A 21345-nucleotide genomic window follows, 5' to 3' on the forward strand; every position below is an offset into this window, starting at 1 on the left:
ATTGCCCAGTCAGCACAACAAAAAAGTATAGTTTAGCTAGGAGAGGAGATAGTGTGTACAGTAGTTTACCACTTCTTAAAGTAGTGGATGCAAAAAACACTACACCACTGTTGCTCATAGGTTTTCATTATTTTTTTCTGTGCATGTGTGTGTATGAAGAAACAGCTGAAGTGTTTGGAGTGTTGGACAGAATAAAGCGATTTTTATGAAATTGGACATATTAATTCAAAGTGAAGGAGCTTAAGTCAAGCAGAAAAGCTTTGCTTAACTAAAAAAGGTGCTGTGATTGTCAGTTGTTGAAAGTAAGACTTTGGATTTGAGTCTACCCATCTTGACCGTATTCATGTTTTTTCTTGTAATAAGTCTTTACTGCATGATGTGGTCAAAACCTTCGTAAAATAAGATTATCAAACGCCTACATTTGAAGACAAAGATGTGAGTCCAAGCACGTGTTAACCTTGTGATTTTTTTTCTAAACACTGCCTATTCTGTTAACATCTGCCTCCTCACTGAACATCATTTATGAGCATTTTGATTCTGTCATACTCTAATTCATCACTCAATGCTTCTACTTAGCAGACCTTGACAAGCGTTTTAAAATCCCCCCACGTTTACATAAAGACACGCATTTATACAAAGCAGAGCAACCTTGAGTTAGTGAGAAGCGTTATCCCTCCTTCATAAAGACGTCCTATTCAAACTAGTTTTTTTTTTCCTCTCTCTCTTTCTCTCTCCACATTTTTGTGTGTTAGATTGAAGTACATTGAAGTTGCATTTTCTGGGTGGATTCCAGAAGGATGACAAGTGACAGAGAGAGCGAGAGAGAGATTTCAATGTGCAACAGCATTTTGTACTTACACTTTTATTATTATTATTATTATTATTATTATTATTATTATTATTATTATTATTATTATTATTATTGTTATTATTATATTTCAAATATGTTTTCAAACAGTGCCATCAAATGGTCGTTTCACCAGAATGCATTCACCTATATGAAGCTGCACTATTATAACAAATGCAAAGTCATATTAATATTTGAGTGTTTAGTTGTTTAAATGTTATGCAATATTAATAAAGGTAGCAGTCAACCATTTTCAGTCAGTCAGATTAATATTTGCAGTGGTTTACTAAAGACACGACTGAGTTGTGCATCACGCAACACCTTTAGTGTCCTCATATGTAATCAGACAGCACCATCTGCTGTTTGATAAAGTAACTGTTTATTCTGAGACCATAGTTTGATGTTTACAGTATATAAAGAAAACAGTTTACAAGAAAGAATGACAGAAATTTAATATGTTTGACTTCTATTTAAGTCCGGACCCTGGATTTGTTGAAATAAACCGTTGCATAGGTCACACTGTCTGTCGGTGGTGTCTGTTGAGACATTATTTAACTAATTAAAAGTGAAAATATTCTTGGGAAAATTGGCTAAAAATCTGTTCGTAGCACAATTAGTCAACAACATTCACTGAAAGAAAAAATATTGATATACTCTAATTAATTTACTAATCTACACTCACCTCATTTCTTACATTTATTTCTGCAAAAAAAAAAAAAAAACAGCAATTATGAAATGGGGTTGAAATGAGATGGCATCATGTCATTCCTGCTTAAGAAAGGTCTTACCATGACTGTATCTGCTTGTATGATGGTATGCTTCAGGGCTTTTTTCTCTGATTCCCAGTGTACTTCTGCGCTTTGCTAGAATGAGGGGATGAAAAATAAAAAAATAAAACTTCTTCAGAAATCTTGTTCACAAAGGTCACCAGCATTATGCAAACGTTATGTGAAAGCTTGCATGAGAATAGCTATACGTTTTGTGTTTCTTTATTTTAAAATTCTGTTTCACATGCACATAGCCGTTGGGTAGTATTACATAGGTAATATCTAATGTATTATCCTAAACCTTGCCTAAACCCAGTTAACTTGTTCAATCCAGTACTTTTTAAGGAAATTACACAGTATGCTGGCAGTTAGCTCTCTGCAACTCTCGCATAGTCTCCTATTGAAGCTAAGCAGGGCTGTGCACTGCCCGGTCAGTACTGTATAAGAGACCACAGGGGAAAGCTTGCTGCCGGAAGTAGTGTTAGTGAGGCCAGCAAGTGAAGCTCAACCTGTGGTCTGTGTGGGTCCTAATGTGAAGGGGACTTTATACAGTGAGTGTCGTCTTTCAGATGACACGTTAAACTGAGGTCCTGACTCTCTGTGGTCATTAAAAATCCCAGAATTTCCTTCGAAAAAGCGTAGAGGTTTAACCCCTGCATTCTGGCCAAATTTGCCCACTGCCCTCTGTCCATCATGGCCTCCTAACCATCCCCATATCATAATTGGCTTCATCACTCTGTCTCCTCTCCACCAATCAGCTGGTGTGTGGTGTGCGCTCTGGCGCAATATGGCTGCCGTCTCGTCATCCATGTGGATGCTACACACTGGTGGAAGAGGAGATTCTCCCTCAGTGTGTAAAGCGCTTTGAGTATATAAATGTAAGGAATTATTATTATTATTATCATTATTATTATTATTATTATTATTATTATTATTATTATTATTATTAGCATGTACACATATTTAAAAGACCATTTGCCAAATTACACTAACACATAAAATTTGTTGTCATATACAATTTTTAGGTTCTGATTTGTTTTTTAGTATAACTGGTAATATTTGTCAGTTAAATCATTTCAATGAAAATGCAAGCAATGCACATATAAAACGATTGCTATATAAAATAAAATATATATATATATATATATATATATATATATATATATATATATATATATATATATATATATATTTCATCAATCTAAATACCTCTGTCATTCCTCATTTCACTGATATTGATATAGACTGGTTCAGATTCCTCAGCATCAGCTTGCACTGAAATTATTCCAAATACAACAAGACTTTGAGTAAAAGAAAGAAAGAAAGAAAGAAAGAAAGAAAGAAAGAAAGAAAGAAAGAAAGAAAGAAAGAAAGAAAGAAAGAAAGAAACAAAGAAAATGGCAATGGGATCTAATTTACTCTATTAATATAAACATACACAATCAACAGCATAGTATATCAGCATAAATGAGACGGACACTAAACTAAGAGAACGTAGAAACTTAAATGCACAGACTGATTAGCTAAACAGAAAAAGGGGAATAGAAAAGCCATGAACAGAACAGACAGTTAATGCACATAAGATGAAAATAATCATAAGATTTATTTATTTTTTTAAGATGTATACTGAAGGTGAGTGGCAGCTTTTGTTTGTACCTGATGTTAGTTTTCTGTAGAGGTAATACGAAAGAGCTCCAAGCAGAATCCCAAACAAACTCAACACAGTGGATACTGTAATTTTTGTGTAATTTGCTAAAAGAAAACAGACCTCATTAGTACATAAAAGTGTACATTTATTTCAGCTGGCTTGTACCTGGATCACTTGAAGATGGGCTTGAACATTACTTTGTGTCTTGGTGTAATTTTTTTTTTTTTACTTCTGAAAAAATATATTATGCTTCATTTATCCTTTATGCTCTGCTTAGTTTGGTTGTCATTTGTTCTGTTTGGGGTTAGTGTGACCCCAAAATGTATTATATATATTGGACTCATCTTTGTCTTCAAATGTAGGCATCAGATAATGTTATTTTAATTATCTCAAGTTCATCAAACTTTCTCAACGTTTGTGACTTCAGATTTAAATGTACAAATAAATACAAATGTCCTTTTTATGTGTTTTAAAGTGTCTCTTAGAAAAAAAAGAAAAATAAACAAAGCCAAAAATGTTTTTTAAAGAAAAGAATTGTCGTTGCATGGTATTTATTTAAATTAACCAAATATTTTTTTTAAATCATTAAATTTAGGATTTAACAGAAATGTATTAAATATGTGAATCAATTCAACAGCATTATGAAGACATGAACAGGAGTGAAAAGTCATTGACATTTCCAATTCCTTTTCAGATGGAGTCATATTGCCCAAAACATGACAAATATAACTTTTTTCCCACACCCGTGTTGTGTGTACATGTACACATTAGGTCTCACCCTTTCATAATTGTGTTTTATATTTTTGGATTATTATATTTGTACTACCAGGCTTTCATTTGTGTCAATTTTTCTGATTTATAATGATTTGGTTTAATTTTACAGACTTTTATAAAAAGGTGCTTTTAGCTTTAGAAAGTTCGATTTTTAAAAGCAATATCTTAATTCTGAATATTCATCGCATCTGCAAACAGATGAAACAACATTTTAAGATAAGGTGACTTTCTCTTCTAACTCCCATCGCTAAGAATCCACAATTTATTCCATCAACATTAGATGGGACTTTTACACAATGAAAGGAAATGGGTGCACAGAGGATCATTTCGCTAATAGAAATCTAGCTTCGTTTAACCAATTCCAACATAAATTTTAAATTCCATTATTTTTTACAGATTAGGAACTACACACATGCCCATCCATCTTCATTGGAAAGTACATCCCTTTCAATCATTGACAAATGCCTTGACTGGTGTAAAGGTAGTAAAGAAGCATTACCAATAATTTATGAACAGCTGCAATATGTTGCATCCCTCTCCAAAATCTTAAAGTCTTAAAGAAGAGTGGGAAAAAAATTGTGAGTGCAAACTTTGGAAGAAATGTGGCCATCTGGTTTGGAGGGTATTAATAAATACTCTATTAATTCTAGACATTGTCTTATTTAGTTTAAAATAATTCATACATTATTCAAAAAAAAAAGTGACAGAATCTTGCTAAATATTTCACCTCTTTGCGACGAATGTAATTCATTTGATGCGGATCTAACTCGCAGCTTTATTTTTTGTTTTAAGATACAGAATTATTGGAATGGAATTTTTGAAGTTTCTGAAGTGCTTTCCAAGGTGTTGAAGTGAAACTCAAACAACTTGAAAAAAATTGGAATCCTTTTATCTGTTGCCTTGAAAAAAGCTTTGTGGAATAATGCATCAATTCTGTAATGTTTTCATGTGCTTTGTCCTAATATAATAATACCATATTTGTAATAAAAATGCTTTATCGTACCCTGTTGTTCAAGCAGGTCTTTGTAACAAGTTGGCTTGTTAGGTGTTTTTTTTTTTTTTTTTATGATTTTCGTTTTTTTTTTTTTTTTTTACTTTAAAGTAAAAAAGTTACTATGTTATATGTGGACAAAATATGTAAAACAGAGAATCCTATTCTTTCTGAATCTGCATCTTCAATAAAACTTATCTGACAAAAAATATTTTTGTTTTGTTTGTTTGTTTGTTTGTTTGTTTGTTTGTTTGTTACATTTCTTTTCAATTTTAGTCATTTTTACCACAATCACAACAAGGGTTTTTTATACAGTGGTTGACAAGGACATGATGTAATTCAATATAGTTTCCTGTGAGGATTGGGTTTAGGAGTATGTGTGGGGTAAGGCCATAGAACTAGCGATTATTACTGTATAAATTACTTTACGCAAATAGTCCCTATAAACCACAAATAGCCCACCAAAATGTGTGTGCGAGCGACGTGCTTGAGTGACCCCAGTCAATACAAGTAGGTGAATTGTGTACTGATATTACCTCGGTTTGTTGCAGTTGAATTTTTTGGTGATATTGTTGGAGCATTAGAGGTAAAGCTGACTATTACAGGCGCCAGAGCTCTGAGCTGATTCTCTGTAAAAACTGCACACTGCCAGTGCAGCGACTCTGTTTGATAGCTGGAGAGATTCAGTGTGAGATGCAATTTGTTGTTTTTCTCAGTCATCATTTTCTGTTGTTCCAGCACTCCTCTGTTTCTCTCCATCCTGAGCCAAACCAGCGTCACTGATTCAGTCACTTCAGAAAGCTCACAGGTGAGAAGCACAGACTGATTCCTCGACACAACACCAGGGGGCTCTACTGACACTGAAATCAACAGCAGATTTTTGCACATAATGCATTTATAAAACAATGGATTTGCATGTTCAAAGATCAGATGTAAATCATTTATTTTGTTCAGTAGAAACAAGCAAAAATACATATTAAAGGACCTAAAGATGTTGTGAGAATATAAGCCTCACTATCAAGTTCTTTTAATTAAATTGTGCCTGCACTGTACATTTGCTTAAGTTGAATTGAAAATTAGTTATCCCTTTAAAGAGCTCCATACAGTATAAAATGTTGACAAAGTAAGTAAGAATATGATTAAAACCTCTGATGGTGTGTAGTATTGTGGTTGTGTAGATGGTAGTTTCTGTAATGCACCTGTACGTGCCACTATAGTTGAAGAGGACAGGTGAGATGTGAAAGGTAAAAGCTTGACTGTTGTATGTGGTTGAAGAAAATCTTCCTGGTTTAATTGGTCCTTTGACTTGAACTTTTCCTCCTTTTTCAACTGTCATTAGATCAATCTGTGAATTAGGTCTCTTCTCCCACGTCCACCTCCAGCTATCATATTTCTTGCTAGACTTGCAGATCAGTGATACATCACTTTTGCTGGAGCTCTGTCTGTAAATAGTATGATTTTTGGTGTTTCTATGCGTGTCTGGAAAGAGAGTAGGTAACCCAGAGAATTTCATTAAATACACCACTGTTAGTACATTAACATTTTAAATATTTTAGGTTAAAATATTCTTTATGGAAACATTTTTATGGATTGTTATTTTTAGGCTTGCTAAATGTATACATACGTGTTTTGACAGTAAGCATGTGATTTGTAATAGTTTGTACACTTCCATCTTCGGTCAATCTGCAGTTATATTTGCCTGTACCATGTTCATCTACTGTGTGTAAGATGATGTAGGCAGAGTTGTTGTATATTAAAGTGGTGTTGGATGTTGGTTTTCCTTCTTTTGTCCACTGCAGTGTTGAGGATTCAGACAGAAGAGAGACATCACAGCGCAAACACACATCAGAGCCAGGAGAGACTTTGAAAGAATGAAATGTTAATAGGGTGAGAAATGCATCTTTATTACATTTAAAATGATGAAAATTGATATTGTTGTTTTTATTATTTTTTGCTCTGATGAAATTAAACTTACCTTCTTTTGGGGACTGAACAGTTTGACTTAATGGAAATTCTGTGTATGAAAAACAAGTTTTAACAATTACAAACCACAAACCTTGCTGAACAAAACTCCAGAAATTAGCAGAGGACTTTGCAAAAATACATTTTGTATTTATCAGCATTTCCTGAACATTTAAACAAACAGAGGCTTTATACTGTATCCCTTATAAATACACAGTTTTTATAAAATTGGTTGGTAACACTTTATTTTGATGATCTATTTCTGTCTGCTTAATATCTGTTGATAAGCTCCTTTAACAGACATTTAACTGACTATAAGAAACTTTTAAAGTACATGTCAACTTACACTAACCCTAACCCCAACCTCACAGTCTACTTATAATCTAATAATAATTAGTTGACATGTAGATGCACTTTAACAAATTCAACAAACGGATAATCAAAACAAAGTGTAACCATTTGGTTTGCTATTTATTGATGTAGTCATGTTTAATCTGCTGTCGTATAATATTTTACTTCAGACTTAAGTGCCTGAGGAACACTTCTGACCAATTGTTTAAAAAAAAAAAAAAAACTTTACATTTGTTTTCAGTGAAACTGTTATCTTTAAATAGATTTTCAGTTTGAATGTAATGCCAGGAATGCTGTAATCTACAGATTATTGCACTGTACACATGACAAGGTTTTCTGTACAAAGACAAGATTGTTGTTCATTTTAAAATTATTAAAGTTGGTTAATGTCAGACTCACCAACAGCTTGAAATTTAGAACCAAATCCACAGATCAAAATAAAGGTTTTAAAAAATATAACTGACATGATTTTTTCCCCCCACTGCCTCGTGTAAACTGATGTAGTCTGAAGAGTTTAAAGAAAGAACTAGCCAGCAGCTTTTACTGGGCGGTACAATATTCAGATATCTGTCTGTCATAGAAAAGATCAGTCACCAAAAGAGTTTTACAGAAAACATCCGTTCTGAAAGATACTGTACTCGGTTACTACTAATATGTTCTGCAATGTGTTACAATGTTAAATTACAAGTAAACAAACATTCCACAAAGTCAACAAGGTGAGAATAAAATAATTGTATTTTATTAAATGTTCTGCATGCACAGGTATTGGTTCAAACTGCTTTGATTATTTTTTGGTTATCTTACCTAAATGAAATGTTTAAAAATATTACATTAAATTTAGACTGTGTGTTTTGCACATTTAGCAGGAAATGATTCGCTAAGTTGAAGTGATCTTGAGGTTTCACTCAGGCGCACGAATAAAGATCTAAAGTTTGATTAAAACTCACAACCACTTTTAATAAAGATCTGTTTTGAAACTTGGTTTCATTAAATGCATGTGAATAAAATATTTAGAATGTTATGCCCTTCAAATCTTGAAGACAAAAGTATTCTCTTACACTGATTTTATACTTTTCAGTAAAATGTAAACAATATAAATACTTATGTCACAATATACAGTTCAAGTCAGAATTATTAGCACCCCTTTGAGTTTTTTTTTTAACATTTCCTAAATGATGTTTAAGAGGAAGGAAATTTTCACAGAATGTCTGGTGGTAGTTTTTTCTTTTGGAGAAAGTCTTATTTGTTTTATTTTGGCTATAATAAAAGTATTTTTTAACCTTTTAAACTATTTAAGGGTAAAATTATTAGCCCCTTTAAGCTATATATTTTTAGTCTACAGAACAAATCATTGTTATACAACAACTTGCCTAATTACCTAGTTAAGCCTTAAAAATGTCAATTTAAGCTGTATAGAGGTGTCTTGAAAAATATCTAGTAAAATATTATTTACTGTCATCATGGCAAAGATAAAATAAATTAGTTATTAGAAATTAGTTATTAAAACTATTCTATTTAGAAATGTGTTGAAAAAATCTTCTCACTGTTAAACAGAAATTGTCTTACATGAGCAAACAAGATTGATCAGCTATAACTGATTCTTGTACTAAAATAAAGCTTTCATTCATTCATTTGATGTTTTTGAATCTATTTAATAGTAAATCATTAAATGTTCTGCTGAAGAGTTTCCATTGCCAAACTTAACTGTGCGGGCTGCATGTGTAGATGATTGTAGAACTGCAGTCGTCTATCTGAGATTTTCAGATAAATGTGTATTTATACTGTATGTGATTGACTTGAAACATTAGCAAATCAAAAAAACAATCTGAAAGGTTTATGATGTAATGTTGCATAGCTAACCTCTAAACTTGCATGACTGGTTTTAAATATGGGAAAACAATCACAATCACACACATACACACACACACACACACACACACACACACACACACACACAAGACAATGCGGTTGATTTGAGGCAATTTTGTAACTAATTTGTAAATAGTGGTTGACAAAAAAATGACAAATCCAATAATCGTAAATCATTTAGGTTAATCCAGAAAATATACATGCATGTGAAGCTCTGATCTTCAGTCAACAACATGACTGAACAAACAAACGAAACGGCACTGCTTATGATGTCTTATGATCAAAATAAAGTGGTATATTTTCCATCTGTTTGAATAAAAGAGCCTACTGGATAAAACTAAAGTAACATAAGAATTAATTAACTAACACATATACATTAAAGTTGAGGTAAGAAATGTTAGCTTTTCTGTTAATAGTCACTGAATGACTGTGTCCTCTCAAGCACTGAAGCTAAAACGGCTATTTAAGTAATGGAATACAAAATGTAGATAAAAACATATGTGAGTAAATGTTTAATACCTCTGACAGTGCGTATTAGGTTTGTGTGCTACATTATATCAGTCTGGAAAGACACAAGGTAACCTGGTGAATTTCATTTAATACATCATGGTTAGTACTTCTAAATTTGAAACTTTAAAAAATAAATGTCATTTTCATTCAACATAATTATTATCAGAGGGATAATAATTTTCAATTCAACTTAATACATAATTAATCCTAAACTAGATTAGGATTATTACATTATTATTCTCTAGGCATACCAAATGTATGCATACTTTTTACATTCATTTCTAACAGTTTGTATTCCTCCGTCTTCAGTCAGTCTGCACTAATATACCCCTATATTGTGTTTGTTTACTGTGTAAGATGATTTAGACAGAATTGTTGTATATCAGTGTGCTGTTGGACGTTGGTTTTCTTTCTTTCTGAAGGAAACAACCATTTCAAATAAGAGACACACAAGCAGCTAGTCTATTAGCACAATTACAGTATATTACCAGTTTCAAAAAAAATGCTCAGCATAATTGAGTACAGCCCATTTTGAAAATATATATTTTTATACATTTCTCAGTGAATATAGGCAATGTATTTTGGTACATTTAAACAAAAGATTTATTAAACAGATTTACTTATTCAAATAATATTTTTAAAATACATGATTCTTCATTCAAGCAAATATTGCACAGAATTCAAACAGGAAATATTCACTTTATTTTTCTAACTTTACCTGAGCAGTGCATTACTAAGAAATTTGTCTGTGAACATTTTAGATAAAATGTACATGCATAAAAGTTCTGTACTAAAGTACAATTTTATTTTCCTGTGTTTCTATTTGAATTATGTACACATGAATACAAGTCTTTTAAAATCTTATTTCTATGTGTTGGTTTAAGCAGCTGTATATACATAATATATTCGCTCATGTAGCTCATCATCAGAGAAGAGTAAGGGTTTACTAAACTGAATTTACTGATCTGGCGACGCAGTGGCGCAGTAGGTAGTGGTGTCGCCTGCCTGCAAAAAGGTTGCTGGTTCAGGCCTCGGCTGGGTCAGTTGGCGTTTCTGTGTGGAGTTTGCCTAATCTCCCTGCGTTCACTTGGGTTTCCCCTGGGTGCTCCAATTTCCCCCACAGTCCCAAGACATGCAGTACAGGTGAATTGGGTAGGCTAAATTGTTCATAGTGTATGAGTGTGAACGAGTGTGTATGGATGTTTCCCAGAGATGGGTTGCGGCTGGAAGGGTGTAAAAACGTGCTGTATGAGTTGGCAGTTTATTCCGCTGTGGCGACCCCAGATTAATACAAGGACTAAAGCCGAAAATAAAATTAATGAATTAATTTACTGATATTGAGGGCTCTCTTCAGTTTCACACGATCCTGCATAAAATCAATCTAATATGCTTCATATTTGATGTGTAAGAAACATTTTATTGTATATTTATAAAAAAGTGTGTAAATATATTTTTATTATTATTTTTCACTTATTTAAATGCCCTTCTGTGTTCATGTGTTGATACCTGTATGTATGTATGTACCCTGAGTTCCTTGTGTGTTTGCGCACAATTGTTGAATAAAGCTCATTCTGATTTTGATTAACATTACAAATATTTTTATTCCCATTTTTTAATCAATTTAATACATTCTTCCTGAAGGAATGTATTAAATTTACTTAAAAATACTGAATGGTTTGTGAATGAATGCATCAATGAGGTGATTAAATTACAATGAAAAATATATTATTAAAAATAATTATTATTAACAATTTTTTCCACTACACAGCTAAATGTCTGTGACTTTACACATCTCAAAATAATATACATTTAGGCTGTAAAGCACATAGCAATGTAATAATTTAGCATTTCCTTTTTTTGGATATTTTATTATTTGAAATGCTTTTATTTAAATATTTTTATATATTTAAAAGAAAAAAAATTCTAAATTTTTAGACTTTTGGTAAGTTGACTTTTTTCTTAGCTTTTTCATTACAGGAAATACTGTGCTATATTTAACACAGTTGTGTGTCATAAAACCACACACAGGTTTCCTTCTGTAATGTATGTTGATCAGATTATACCCAGAGATTGTGTGTGTGCATGTGTGCGTGTGGCATCTGTGCTTCTCATGCAAATTAAACCCAAAGATCACATGGTTCATTAGTCTTTTATTATGTTACAATGGAAAAAAGAACATGCTATTTTTTATTAAAAATATTTTGATCCTTACATTCAATAATAAACTCTATTCAATAATGAAAAAAAACAATATGAATAAAAAAAGATGTAAAGTTTTGCTTAAAAAAAGCTCACTGTACTTTAATAGCTGAGTAGATGACCCCCGCATTATTGTCCAACACCTGTAAATATTGAGACATAAAATTGGAATTGAACACTCAAATCAGAATGACATTCTGGCATATTTCTAACAAAAAGTGTTTCATTGCTGACCTCTGAACTTGCATGACATCTGTCAGCTCCTGGAAAAAAAATATTACAGTCATATATTCAACATGGATTTCTCAACTGATAGAGTTTTTATTTGGTTTACCCTGATTAGATGCTGCTACTGTCACTGAAGCATAATGGATGTTGTCATCGTCATCTTGTGATTTGAATCCACTGCCTGTATCTACATCAACTGAAACATTACACTAGGTGTGAGCGAAAGAAATTTATATGGTTACATGGCACACATGGTTTAAACACTTCCACACATGCAAGTTTAACAAAAATAATGCTACTTACTGGTTACTAGTAACACTATATATATTTTCTGTTTATTTTTTCTCCAATTTCTGTTTAATGGAGGGAAGATTGTTTCAGCACATTTCTAAGCATAATAGTTTAAAAAACATATTTCTAATAACGGATTTATTGTATTTTTGCCATGATGACAGTAAATAATATTTTACTTGATATTTTTCAAAACACTTCTATACAGCTTAAAGTGACATTTAAAGGTTTAACTAGGTTAATAAGGTGAACTAGGCAAGTTAGGGTAATTAGGCAAGTTATTCTATAACGATGGTTTGTTCTGTACACTATCGAAAAAAAATTAGCTTAAAGGGGCTAATAATTTGGTCCCAAAAATGGTTTTTAAAAAATTAAAAACTGTTTTTATTCTAACCGAAATAAAACAAATAAGACTTTCTCCAGAATAAAAAAACACTATCAGACATACTGTAAAAATGCCCTTGATCTGTTAAACATAATTTGGGAAATATTTAAAAGAGAACAAAAAAATAAATAAATCAAAAGGGGGCTAATAATTTTGACTTCAACTATATATATATATATATATATATATATATATATATATATATATATATATTTTTTTTTTTTTTTTTTTTTTACAACACTGCCTCACTTTTACTAGAACAATGCAGTTCTGTTGCATTACCAGTATCATTTGTTCAGAATGTGTTTCTTTATCTATTTGTCCACATTGACCTGCACTTTGTACTCCAAATTTAGTTCATTTCTAAAATCTCCAAAAACGTTTTTAATTTTTTAAATATCAATTTTATTTTAAGAAAACGTTTAAGTTTTTCTTTTATACATTTTTATTCAATCAGATAACATTTTAAGCTGTTATATGGTCATTTTATAATGTACGCTTTAGATGTTATACAGTGTGGCCCACCTAGAGGGATGTTTGCATTTCAACTCAGCTCATTTGTGAATAAAAAAAATGTAAAAACAAACAAACAAATAAATGTTTATATATTACACTGTGAAAAAAAGTAAAAAAACGTGTACCAATATGTTTAATTTCACATTTCACTGCAGCCAACAAAATTTGAAAAATTTGTCATAATGAACCATTTTCAACTTGCTGTCTATATCTGAGATAAGCTTACCTGTGTTTTTTAGACATTTAAAGACTAGAAGAGAGAGCAGAATCAGCACACTGACAGTAACAGCACAAAATACGATGATCACCATCTTCAGACCACTGTCCTCTGTGTCTACAGTACAAACATGATGATAATTACACCAAAATTGACCAGTGTCATTTTTACACAGCAACAAACCACTGTATTAGTGTCTCACATTTAACATTTAGATAATCAAATGTTGAAAATATTCTTAGAAGTTGAAAAATGCTGTATATTAATGTTTTACCTTGGTTTGTTGCAGTTACGTTATCTGTTGATCTTTGGTTTGATACAGTTATGATTTTTGTTGATATTGTTGGAGCATTGGTAATTTCTGAGGTAAAGTTGAGTATTACAGGCGCCAGGGCTCTGAGCTGATTCTCTGTAAAAACTGCACACTGCCAGTGCAGCGGCTCTGTTTTAAAGCTGGACAGATTCACTCTGAGTTGTAACTTGTTGTTTTTCTCAGTTATCCTGTTCTGTTTTTCCAGCACTCCTCGTTTTCTCTCCATCCTGAGCCAAACCAGCGTCACGGATTCAGTCACTTCAGAAAGCTCACAAGTGAGAAGCACAGACTGACTCCTCAACACACCACCAGGGGGCTCTACTGACACTGCACATAAAACAACGAGAGAAAGTAAAGTGTAGAATGCTTGATGAGGTCATTCAATCATTTTCTTGTCGGCTTAGTGCCTTTTTTAATCAGGGGTCGCCGCAGTGGAATGAACCGCCAACTTATCCAGCAAGTTTTTACGCAGCGGATGCCCTTCCAGCCGCAACCCATCTCTAGGAAACATCCACACACACACTCATACAAAACTGGAAACCGGAGCACCCGGAGGAAACCCACGCGAATGCAGGGAGAACATGCAAACTCCACACAGAAACACCAACTGAGCCGAGGTTCGAACCAGCGACCCAGCGACCTTCTTGCTGTGAGGCGACAGCACTACCTACTGCGCGACTGCCTCGCCCGCTTGATGAGGTGATTTCTTTTAATGGGAATAACAATTTTTTTTTTAACTATAAAAATAAACATTTGTTAAATCATTTAAATGTGCAGTATACAATGAATGTTCTTTCATTCCTGTTAGGCTCATTCCTTGTATTATCATGTGCTATCTCTTCAAATTTAAACTGTATTCCTTTTACGATCTCAATTAAAAATGTTGACAAAAACATATATACCTCTGATGGTGTGTAGTATTGTGGTTGTGTAGATGGTAGTTTCTGTAATGCACCTGTACGTGCCACTATAGTTGTAGAGGACAGGTGAGATGTGAAAGGTAAAAGCTTGACTGTTGTATGTGGTTGAAGAAAATCTTCCTGGTTTAATTGGTCCTTTAACTTCAACTTTTCCTCCTTTTTTAACAGTTATTAGATCAATCTGTGAATTAGGTCTCTTCTCCCACGTCCACCTCCAGCTGTCATAGTTATTGTTGTTAGTCTTGCAGATCAGTGATACATCACGTTTGCTGGAGCTTTCTCTATAAATAGATTTATTTGTCTTAACGTTTCCATTATATGAATCTGTAAAGAAAATAAGCAACTTGGTCAATTTTTGTACATAAATATTTGTTATTATTTTAATAATATAAAATATTATTTAATAATATATTATTTAAATAATATACTTAATAATACAATATATTTAATAATAATATTAAATAATATTATTCAAATAAATTACAGAATTTTTATGGAAAATATGGGAGTGGAAACACAAAAACATGAAAGAATATTATTATTTAGTCATACTACAAAAAAGAATATTTACGTGTTTTGACAGTAAGCGTGTGATTTGTAATAGTTTGTATTTTTCCATCTTTATTCAGTCGGCAGTAATATTCGCCTGTATTGTGTTCATCTGCTGTGTGTAAGATGATGTAGGCAGAGTTGTTGTATATCAGAGTCGTGTTGGATGTTGGTTTTCCTTCTTTTGTCCACTGCAGTGTTGAGAATTCAGACAGAAGAGAGACATCACAGCGCAAACACACATCAGAGCCAGGAGAGACTTTAGAGAAATGAAATAAAACCAACAATGAGAAATTGTATAAAACTTTATTACATTTAAAATAATGAAAAGTGATATTATTGTTTTTATTATTTTATCAGAACACTTTGAACTGATGTAAATTCTTTATATGAAAAACAATTAGTTTTAACAGTTCAACATCAAACCTTGCTGAACAAAATCCAAACACACCAAGTAAATTAGCTGAGGACTTTGCACAAATACATTTTGTATTTATCAGCCTTTCTAAGCATTAGGATAAACAGACACATGCATGCGCGCGCACACACACAAACACACATACACACAAATATATATTTTTTGTTTTATAAATAGATACAATATTACAGTAGAAAGAAAAAACTTAATCAACCTTCATCTTTGGTCTTGACTGCTTGCCTTGGTAGATACACTGTATTGGTTAAAAAAAACTATTAGAAAGTACAGTATATTGAATTATTACAGCAACTGACTGATGAAAGATTAAAATTGTTATTTTGGTGGTTGGTTTGGATTAATCAGTGACATTTACAGTACTGGCATGATTGTTGTTTCCATATAAAATGTTCATTTAAAAATAAATATTGCAGTAATCTGGCTAGATTTATGTACAGCAAATCAAAAATCTAATTAAAGCACGGAGCATTGTTAAAGTTAAATGTTCTGGTTTAGATAACTCAGATTTTCCTGTAGCTAACCATACCTCAGTTTACAGACAGAATACACCCACTAATCAGTAAAATAATACAAAATTAAGAAAATAAATATTGTTTATTTAGAATCTGGTTAGTAACACTCACCTAGTTGAGAGCTGTAACAAAATCCACTTAAAAACATTAATATCAAAATTGTGAAGTACATGGTGTTTTCTGTCTTTTTTAGAAAGAGGAAGTGCAGAGAAAGAGGAAGTAAAAAATATATTTTCCTTTCTTCTTTTTTTAAAAAGATGGACACAAGTGTGTTAGCTTTTCTTGCAAAGAGGAAACGTGTTTTGAAACAATGATGTGCAAATTTACAATTATATAATTTTTGAATGACTGCATCTACTGAAATATCTATTTATTACAAGTATATACTGTAATGTTTTTAAAAGGGATTAAGCCGAAAAGGAAATGAATGAATAAATGAATGCTTTTAATAATCAAGACAGATGTTAAACACAACATACAGTACTGACATTGTAGACTATTTGCTTAAGATAAGGTATTTATCAGCAGCATCATTTTATATTTGAAAACAGATTAACTGAAAATGGCACATAAAACATTTCACATAGCAAAGTTAAACTTAGATTAAGTAAGATCACAGTTATGTTTGTGTCTTTTAAATGTCTCATTGTGTTTTTTCTTCACACTTGCAGGGCTAGAATTGCTTAGGGCTCCCAAATCACTAAATCCGCCCCTGTATGTACGGATTAAATGCATTTATCTATTTTAATTTATTCATTCATGTATATAGACTTTTTTTATCATATGGAAGTTGTTTGGTCGATTTATTTTTTTTAACATTGTACGAATGTATGATTCCTGGGGATTAATTTGGATCTATTTTGTGTTATAAAGGGCTAAAAATGTGTAAATACTGCCCTCTGCTGGCTATGTTTCAACAAGAAAAAAGTATGTTTTATTGCGCGACCTACTTGAAAAAAAAAAAAAAACGTTTTAACATTTTTTTACAACATATTATACTCAAGTGCATGAAGGTATTTTCATTCTGAACAAACGGTTTGTTTTATATTTGTTTTATTTCACCATCATAAAAAACACATGTAACGTTAGCGTAAAAAAACAAGTAGCTTCCCACTTTAATTTCACAAACAGTGAATGAAAATAAAAACGTCAAACGAGACTATTTAAACTGAATTATGGTAGTAAAAAAAGTAAAATAATATGCAATAAAAAAAACGTTTTGAACTCTCGCGACAACTCGTGAATGACACTGGGAAAAGTAAACATAAAATATGGCGACTTCCGTAACTGCAAATCTTATTACAGTTCATATTTTGTTGTTTAATAACTTTGCCCAGTGGATGCCCGAGTCTCTTCAGAGAGCAGCGTTGATGAAGTGACATACGTCTGTCTGTAAACGGACAAATCTAAAGAAACGATTCGCATGAACATTAACTACAACGTAAATGAATCGACTCTTGAAACGCCTACTGTATTGTTATACTGCACGACAGAAGTAGTAGTAGTATGGGGTAGTACTGTAGTATGCTATTCAGAATAGCTTAAGCCACCTACCCACGTCATTCTCGATTATGACCAAAACCATGACTTAGCAGTCGTTTTGTTCCCACCCATTTGACATGAACTCGTATTCGTGTTTCGCCTCTTCAGTATCCAGTAATAATTAACTCTGCAGAAGTGCAGAATTAACTTTACTCTGAATGTTCGTCTAAAGACTTGCCGTTAAAGAAAAATGACTGAACGAATGTTTGAAGAGAAACAACATGCCTCCCTCTATCAACAATATCGATTCGCACCACCGGATGAGCTGAAGGAGCTTATTCTTCAGTATCTGGACAAAAAGGTAAGATCAGCCGCGAGGTTTTGTTCGAGGTTTTGTGTGCACGACAGCTGAATCAGTACGTTTATTAAGGCCCTTCCAAAATATGAATCGCCTACATTATATAGTTAAATAATCTACATGTTATGCATCTTGGTAAAATAATAGGGCTAAACTTAATTTACATTAATAATTATAATAATTCTTGTGCTTTTGATAATAAACATTCTTCGACCCATCCTAACGATGACATTAATTTAATAATTAACGTTAATTATTACAATTTTAAAGTTGCTTTAATTCTTGAAAAGAATGTGGTGTTTTTTTTTTTTTTTGAAGGGATAGTTCATCTTAAAATAAAAAAATTGACTTAAGTGCCCTCAAGCAAAGATTTATAGTTTTGCATATTTTAAATAGTTATTTATTATTATTATTATTTTTTTTTTGCTGTACATTTTCGCTTCATTAATGTTTTTTTTTTCTTACAGTCGTTTTCATTTCAGTAATTCTAGTTTAACAGAATTAAACTAGAGTTAACGGAACATTTTTACTTAAGTAATTTACATTTGATCTTTTAAATTGTCTCAAATATAATATTCATTGATTAAAACAATTTTCACAGAAAGGAAAGCCCCATCAGCTGGCTGTGGATTTAGGCTGCGGGACAGGGCAAACCTCTCGCCCTCTGACACCATACTTTCAGCAGGTGGTGGGCATTGATGTCAGTGAATCACAGGTGGAGGAGGCGAGAGCAGTGCAGGGCTTCCCTAATCTCACCTACAGGTCAGTAGTGCATGCTTCTACTCTTAAATAAATACAATTTAGTAGCCCTTGATATTTGGTAAAGGTAATTTACGTTAGTTGATTATAGATTAAAATACAAAAAGAATGCCTTTGCAACGATACGCTGTTGAACATCTAACTGTTGCCCATGCTAAAAAAATGAATCAACAAAAAATGACAGTGGTATGAAAACAACAAATAAGAAAGCATTTGATCATAGTTATTCGGAAATGTTTGCACAAGCTCTGCAATTCACCAACATCATGTGTAAACAATATTATTTTTATTTTAATTATAGTCTTCTGTTACAGTAGTTTAATTATCAAGGTACATACAGTCTTTGACACTGAGTAGTTTTCAAAACTCCTTGGTGTTTTTAGCACCATGTGTTGTTGTTTATGCATAGCTGAAGGAATGCTTATGTAAAGCTTATGAAATAGCATACTTTAATACTTATCTTGAAAATAGAAAACAAAATGTGATTGTGTATTATAGTGCGAACAGATTACTCTTGTCTACTCACTATTATATTTATTAATGGACAGAGTAGGCACAGCAGAGGAGCTTCCCTTCCCAGATGCTTCAGTGGATCTGCTGACAGCTGCGTCTGCTGCTCATTGGTTTGATGCTGAACGTTTCGTCAAGGAGGCCCAGCGTGTCCTGAAACCTCATGGATGCTTGGCTCTCTTTGGCTATAATGACAGTATGAAAATACACCATGAGTCCTGTGGAGATCAACTTAATATCATATATGAGGAAGTATGTATATGTAGATATATATAAATTAAATAAAAATATATACATGAACATGTTTAATAATGATTAAAAAATAAAACTGTTTAATATGTGAATACAAAACCTTCATATTACTGAATGCATGTCTATCTGATATGTGCTCAGAGTGGTTATAACTGCTATCTCACATTAATTTATTCTAATAGCTGAAGCAAGAACTTCAGCCCTACACAAGCACTAAGGTAACTGGGGCTAGTACTAAGCTAAAGGACCTGTTTGAAGTCATACCCTTTCCAGATAAAGAGAGGTAAACCAGTGCACAACACACTTGGTGAATAATTAATTTGGTGTCAATAAGCCTGTACAGAAATATGCTTGTCACATTTAATTTTCTATAGATTTATTTGAGTATGTGTTGTATTTAATCATTAACAAATTACATTTCACACATTTTGTTTTAACCCTTTAAGTTGCTGTCCAACAGACAGCTCCTATTCTATTGCTTATTTATTTATTCTTGGTCTAAACCTGAATTTATCTTAACAAACTACATATCACCTGCATCTATCAAATCTCATTTTCAAGTCTGGAGACAAAAAGTGGGTTGACCATTAAATAATCTTTGATAAAAAATGAGTCTAATATTTTTAATTATATTCTATTGTGTCATTTAAGGATTGAAACTATTCCCATAAAGGAACAGCTGAGCGTCAAGAACATACTTGGCTTTTTTCAGACGTTTTCCATGTACCAAGCATATCTAAGAGCCAATCCAAAGGCTGCAACTGCACTGTTGGAGAAAACAGCATCACGGTAATTACATTTTCTTTTACTGGCATGCAACAGTGGTGGATTGGAACAAAAATATATATAACAAGTGTCTTCTTGAGAAGACGTTGGGTTAGGATCATGTGTATATTATACACAATATTGATCTGTTTATGACTTACTCTGTTTCAGAATTCTGGAAGAGATAAAAGCAACTTCAACAGATGCTAAAGTTGACTTTATGTGGGAGTATTACTGTGTGCTTGCATGTAAACCTGAGTGATACATGATTCAAATCACATGATACACCTCTCTTTTACTGTAATTACAGGTGTTCAGCCACTGTGGTTAAGAATGTTTAATTTTGCTTTGTTAATCAAGTTAGCAAATTTGTGAGTGAACAAAGCCTGTATTTTTCATGATTTCACATTAAAAATTCAGATTACAACCACTGAGTATTTGCACTATCCTAATGTTCATTCAAAATCATTTACTGTACAGAATACTTACATTAATTGTAATGTAGGCTAAACAATAAAATCTGTTTTTCTTATTTTCTTCTGGTTGTGTTGTTTGTTCATATGAAGTTTTATAATTGTTCCTACACAAATGTTTACTCCTTCTACACAACCTGACAAAGGTTATTGTCGCCTATCCAAGTTTTAGGAACAACAAAAAAAACTTAACTTCTGGTTGATCATTTGGTATCAGAAGCTTATATGAAAGGCAAAAACCTCTATATTGTGCTTATTTTAACTAAATAAAATTTGATCATGGCTTGATTTTTAATTATTTAATTAAGAGAGTAAGGTCTGACTTTGCTTAGACAAAAGTCTTGTCACTTAACATAAAGGATGTACAGTATAGAACATAAAGTCATGGTGCAGTGAAAAAAGAATTAATATTGTGTATGACTCACATGAGCTTGGATGACTGCATCCATACATCTCTGCAA

At 32.4% G+C, this 21345-nt stretch overlaps 2 protein-coding genes and 1 long non-coding RNA gene across 8 annotated transcripts; 1 reads left to right on the top strand and 2 right to left on the bottom strand.

The window, feature by feature from the left end:
* Positions 1-1209: 1209 nt before the first annotated feature.
* Positions 1210-7904, bottom strand: LOC101884718 (uncharacterized). Of its 2 annotated transcripts, XR_015499504.1 has the most exons (9): positions 7740-7904; positions 7003-7041; positions 6652-6888; positions 6174-6506; positions 5564-5887; positions 3271-3366; positions 2824-2889; positions 1636-1710; positions 1210-1402 (listed from the first exon to the last, which is right to left on the bottom strand). It is a non-coding gene; the product is annotated as an uncharacterized LOC101884718 (long non-coding RNA). The 2 variants fall into 2 exon arrangements; XR_015499503.1 differs by lacking the exon at positions 1210-1402 and having other exon boundaries at positions 1609-1710; positions 7740-7901.
* LOC100537744 (uncharacterized) lies at positions 1210-19579 on the bottom strand. Of its 4 annotated transcripts, none has more exons than XR_015499502.1 (17): positions 19411-19579; positions 15970-16008; positions 15360-15596; positions 14771-15112; positions 13830-14195; positions 13565-13672; positions 12253-12342; positions 12153-12181; positions 12020-12061; positions 7003-7041; positions 6652-6888; positions 6227-6506; positions 5564-5887; positions 3271-3366; positions 2824-2889; positions 1636-1710; positions 1210-1402 (listed from the first exon to the last, which is right to left on the bottom strand). XR_015499502.1 is itself a non-coding variant. In XM_087267991.1 (9 exons), the coding sequence occupies exons 1-9, from the start codon at positions 16455-16457 to the stop codon at positions 12011-12013; spliced, it is 1323 nt and encodes a 440-aa protein (XP_087124117.1). In that variant the 5' UTR covers positions 16458-17231; the 3' UTR covers positions 11855-12010. The 4 variants fall into 4 exon arrangements, 1 of the variants encoding a protein (XP_087124117.1); XR_015499501.1 differs by lacking the exon at positions 19411-19579 and adding an exon at positions 16397-17231; XR_015499500.1 differs by lacking the exon at positions 19411-19579 and adding an exon at positions 16397-17231 and having other exon boundaries at positions 6174-6506.
* zgc:162396 lies at positions 17876-20943 on the top strand. Of its 2 annotated transcripts, none has more exons than XM_087266552.1 (6): positions 17876-18128; positions 18727-18887; positions 19438-19646; positions 19829-19929; positions 20298-20435; positions 20583-20943. In XM_087266552.1, the coding sequence occupies exons 2-6, from the start codon at positions 18824-18826 to the stop codon at positions 20671-20673; spliced, it is 603 nt and encodes a 200-aa protein (XP_087122678.1). In that variant the 5' UTR covers positions 17876-18128; positions 18727-18823; the 3' UTR covers positions 20674-20943. The 2 variants fall into 2 exon arrangements, with proteins under 2 accessions (XP_087122678.1, NP_001038247.2); NM_001044782.2 differs by having other exon boundaries at positions 17890-18128; positions 19433-19646; positions 20583-20941.
* Positions 20944-21345: the final 402 nt, after the last annotated feature.

The sequence above is a fragment of the Danio rerio genome, chromosome 9 (genome assembly GCF_052040795.2).
Source record: "Danio rerio strain M-AB ecotype USA chromosome 9, GRCz13ab, whole genome shotgun sequence".
NCBI classification, from domain to species: domain Eukaryota; kingdom Metazoa; phylum Chordata; class Actinopteri; order Cypriniformes; family Danionidae; genus Danio; species Danio rerio.

Excerpts from the sequence above, each read along its gene's own strand:
- LOC100537744 (XM_087267991.1), bottom strand. The coding sequence starts at position 16,457 with ATGTACTTCACAATTTTGATATTAATGTTTTTAAGTGGATTTTGTTAC. Across the intron at positions 15,597-15,969 it reads AGTCAAGACCAAAGATGAAG|TCTCTCCTGGCTCTGATGTG; the intron begins GTTGATTAAGTT and ends ATTTCTCTAAAG. Across the intron at positions 15,113-15,359 it reads CACGCTTACTGTCAAAACAC|ATTCATATAATGGAAACGTT; the intron begins GTAAATATTCTT and ends TTTTCTTTACAG.
- zgc:162396 (NM_001044782.2), top strand. The coding sequence starts at position 18,018 with ATGACTGAACGAATGTTTGAAGAGAAACAACATGCCTCCCTCTATCAA. Across the intron at positions 18,888-19,432 it reads TTCCCTAATCTCACCTACAG|AGTAGGCACAGCAGAGGAGC; the intron begins GTCAGTAGTGCA and ends ATTAATGGACAG. Across the intron at positions 20,436-20,582 it reads TTGGAGAAAACAGCATCACG|AATTCTGGAAGAGATAAAAG; the intron begins GTAATTACATTT and ends ACTCTGTTTCAG.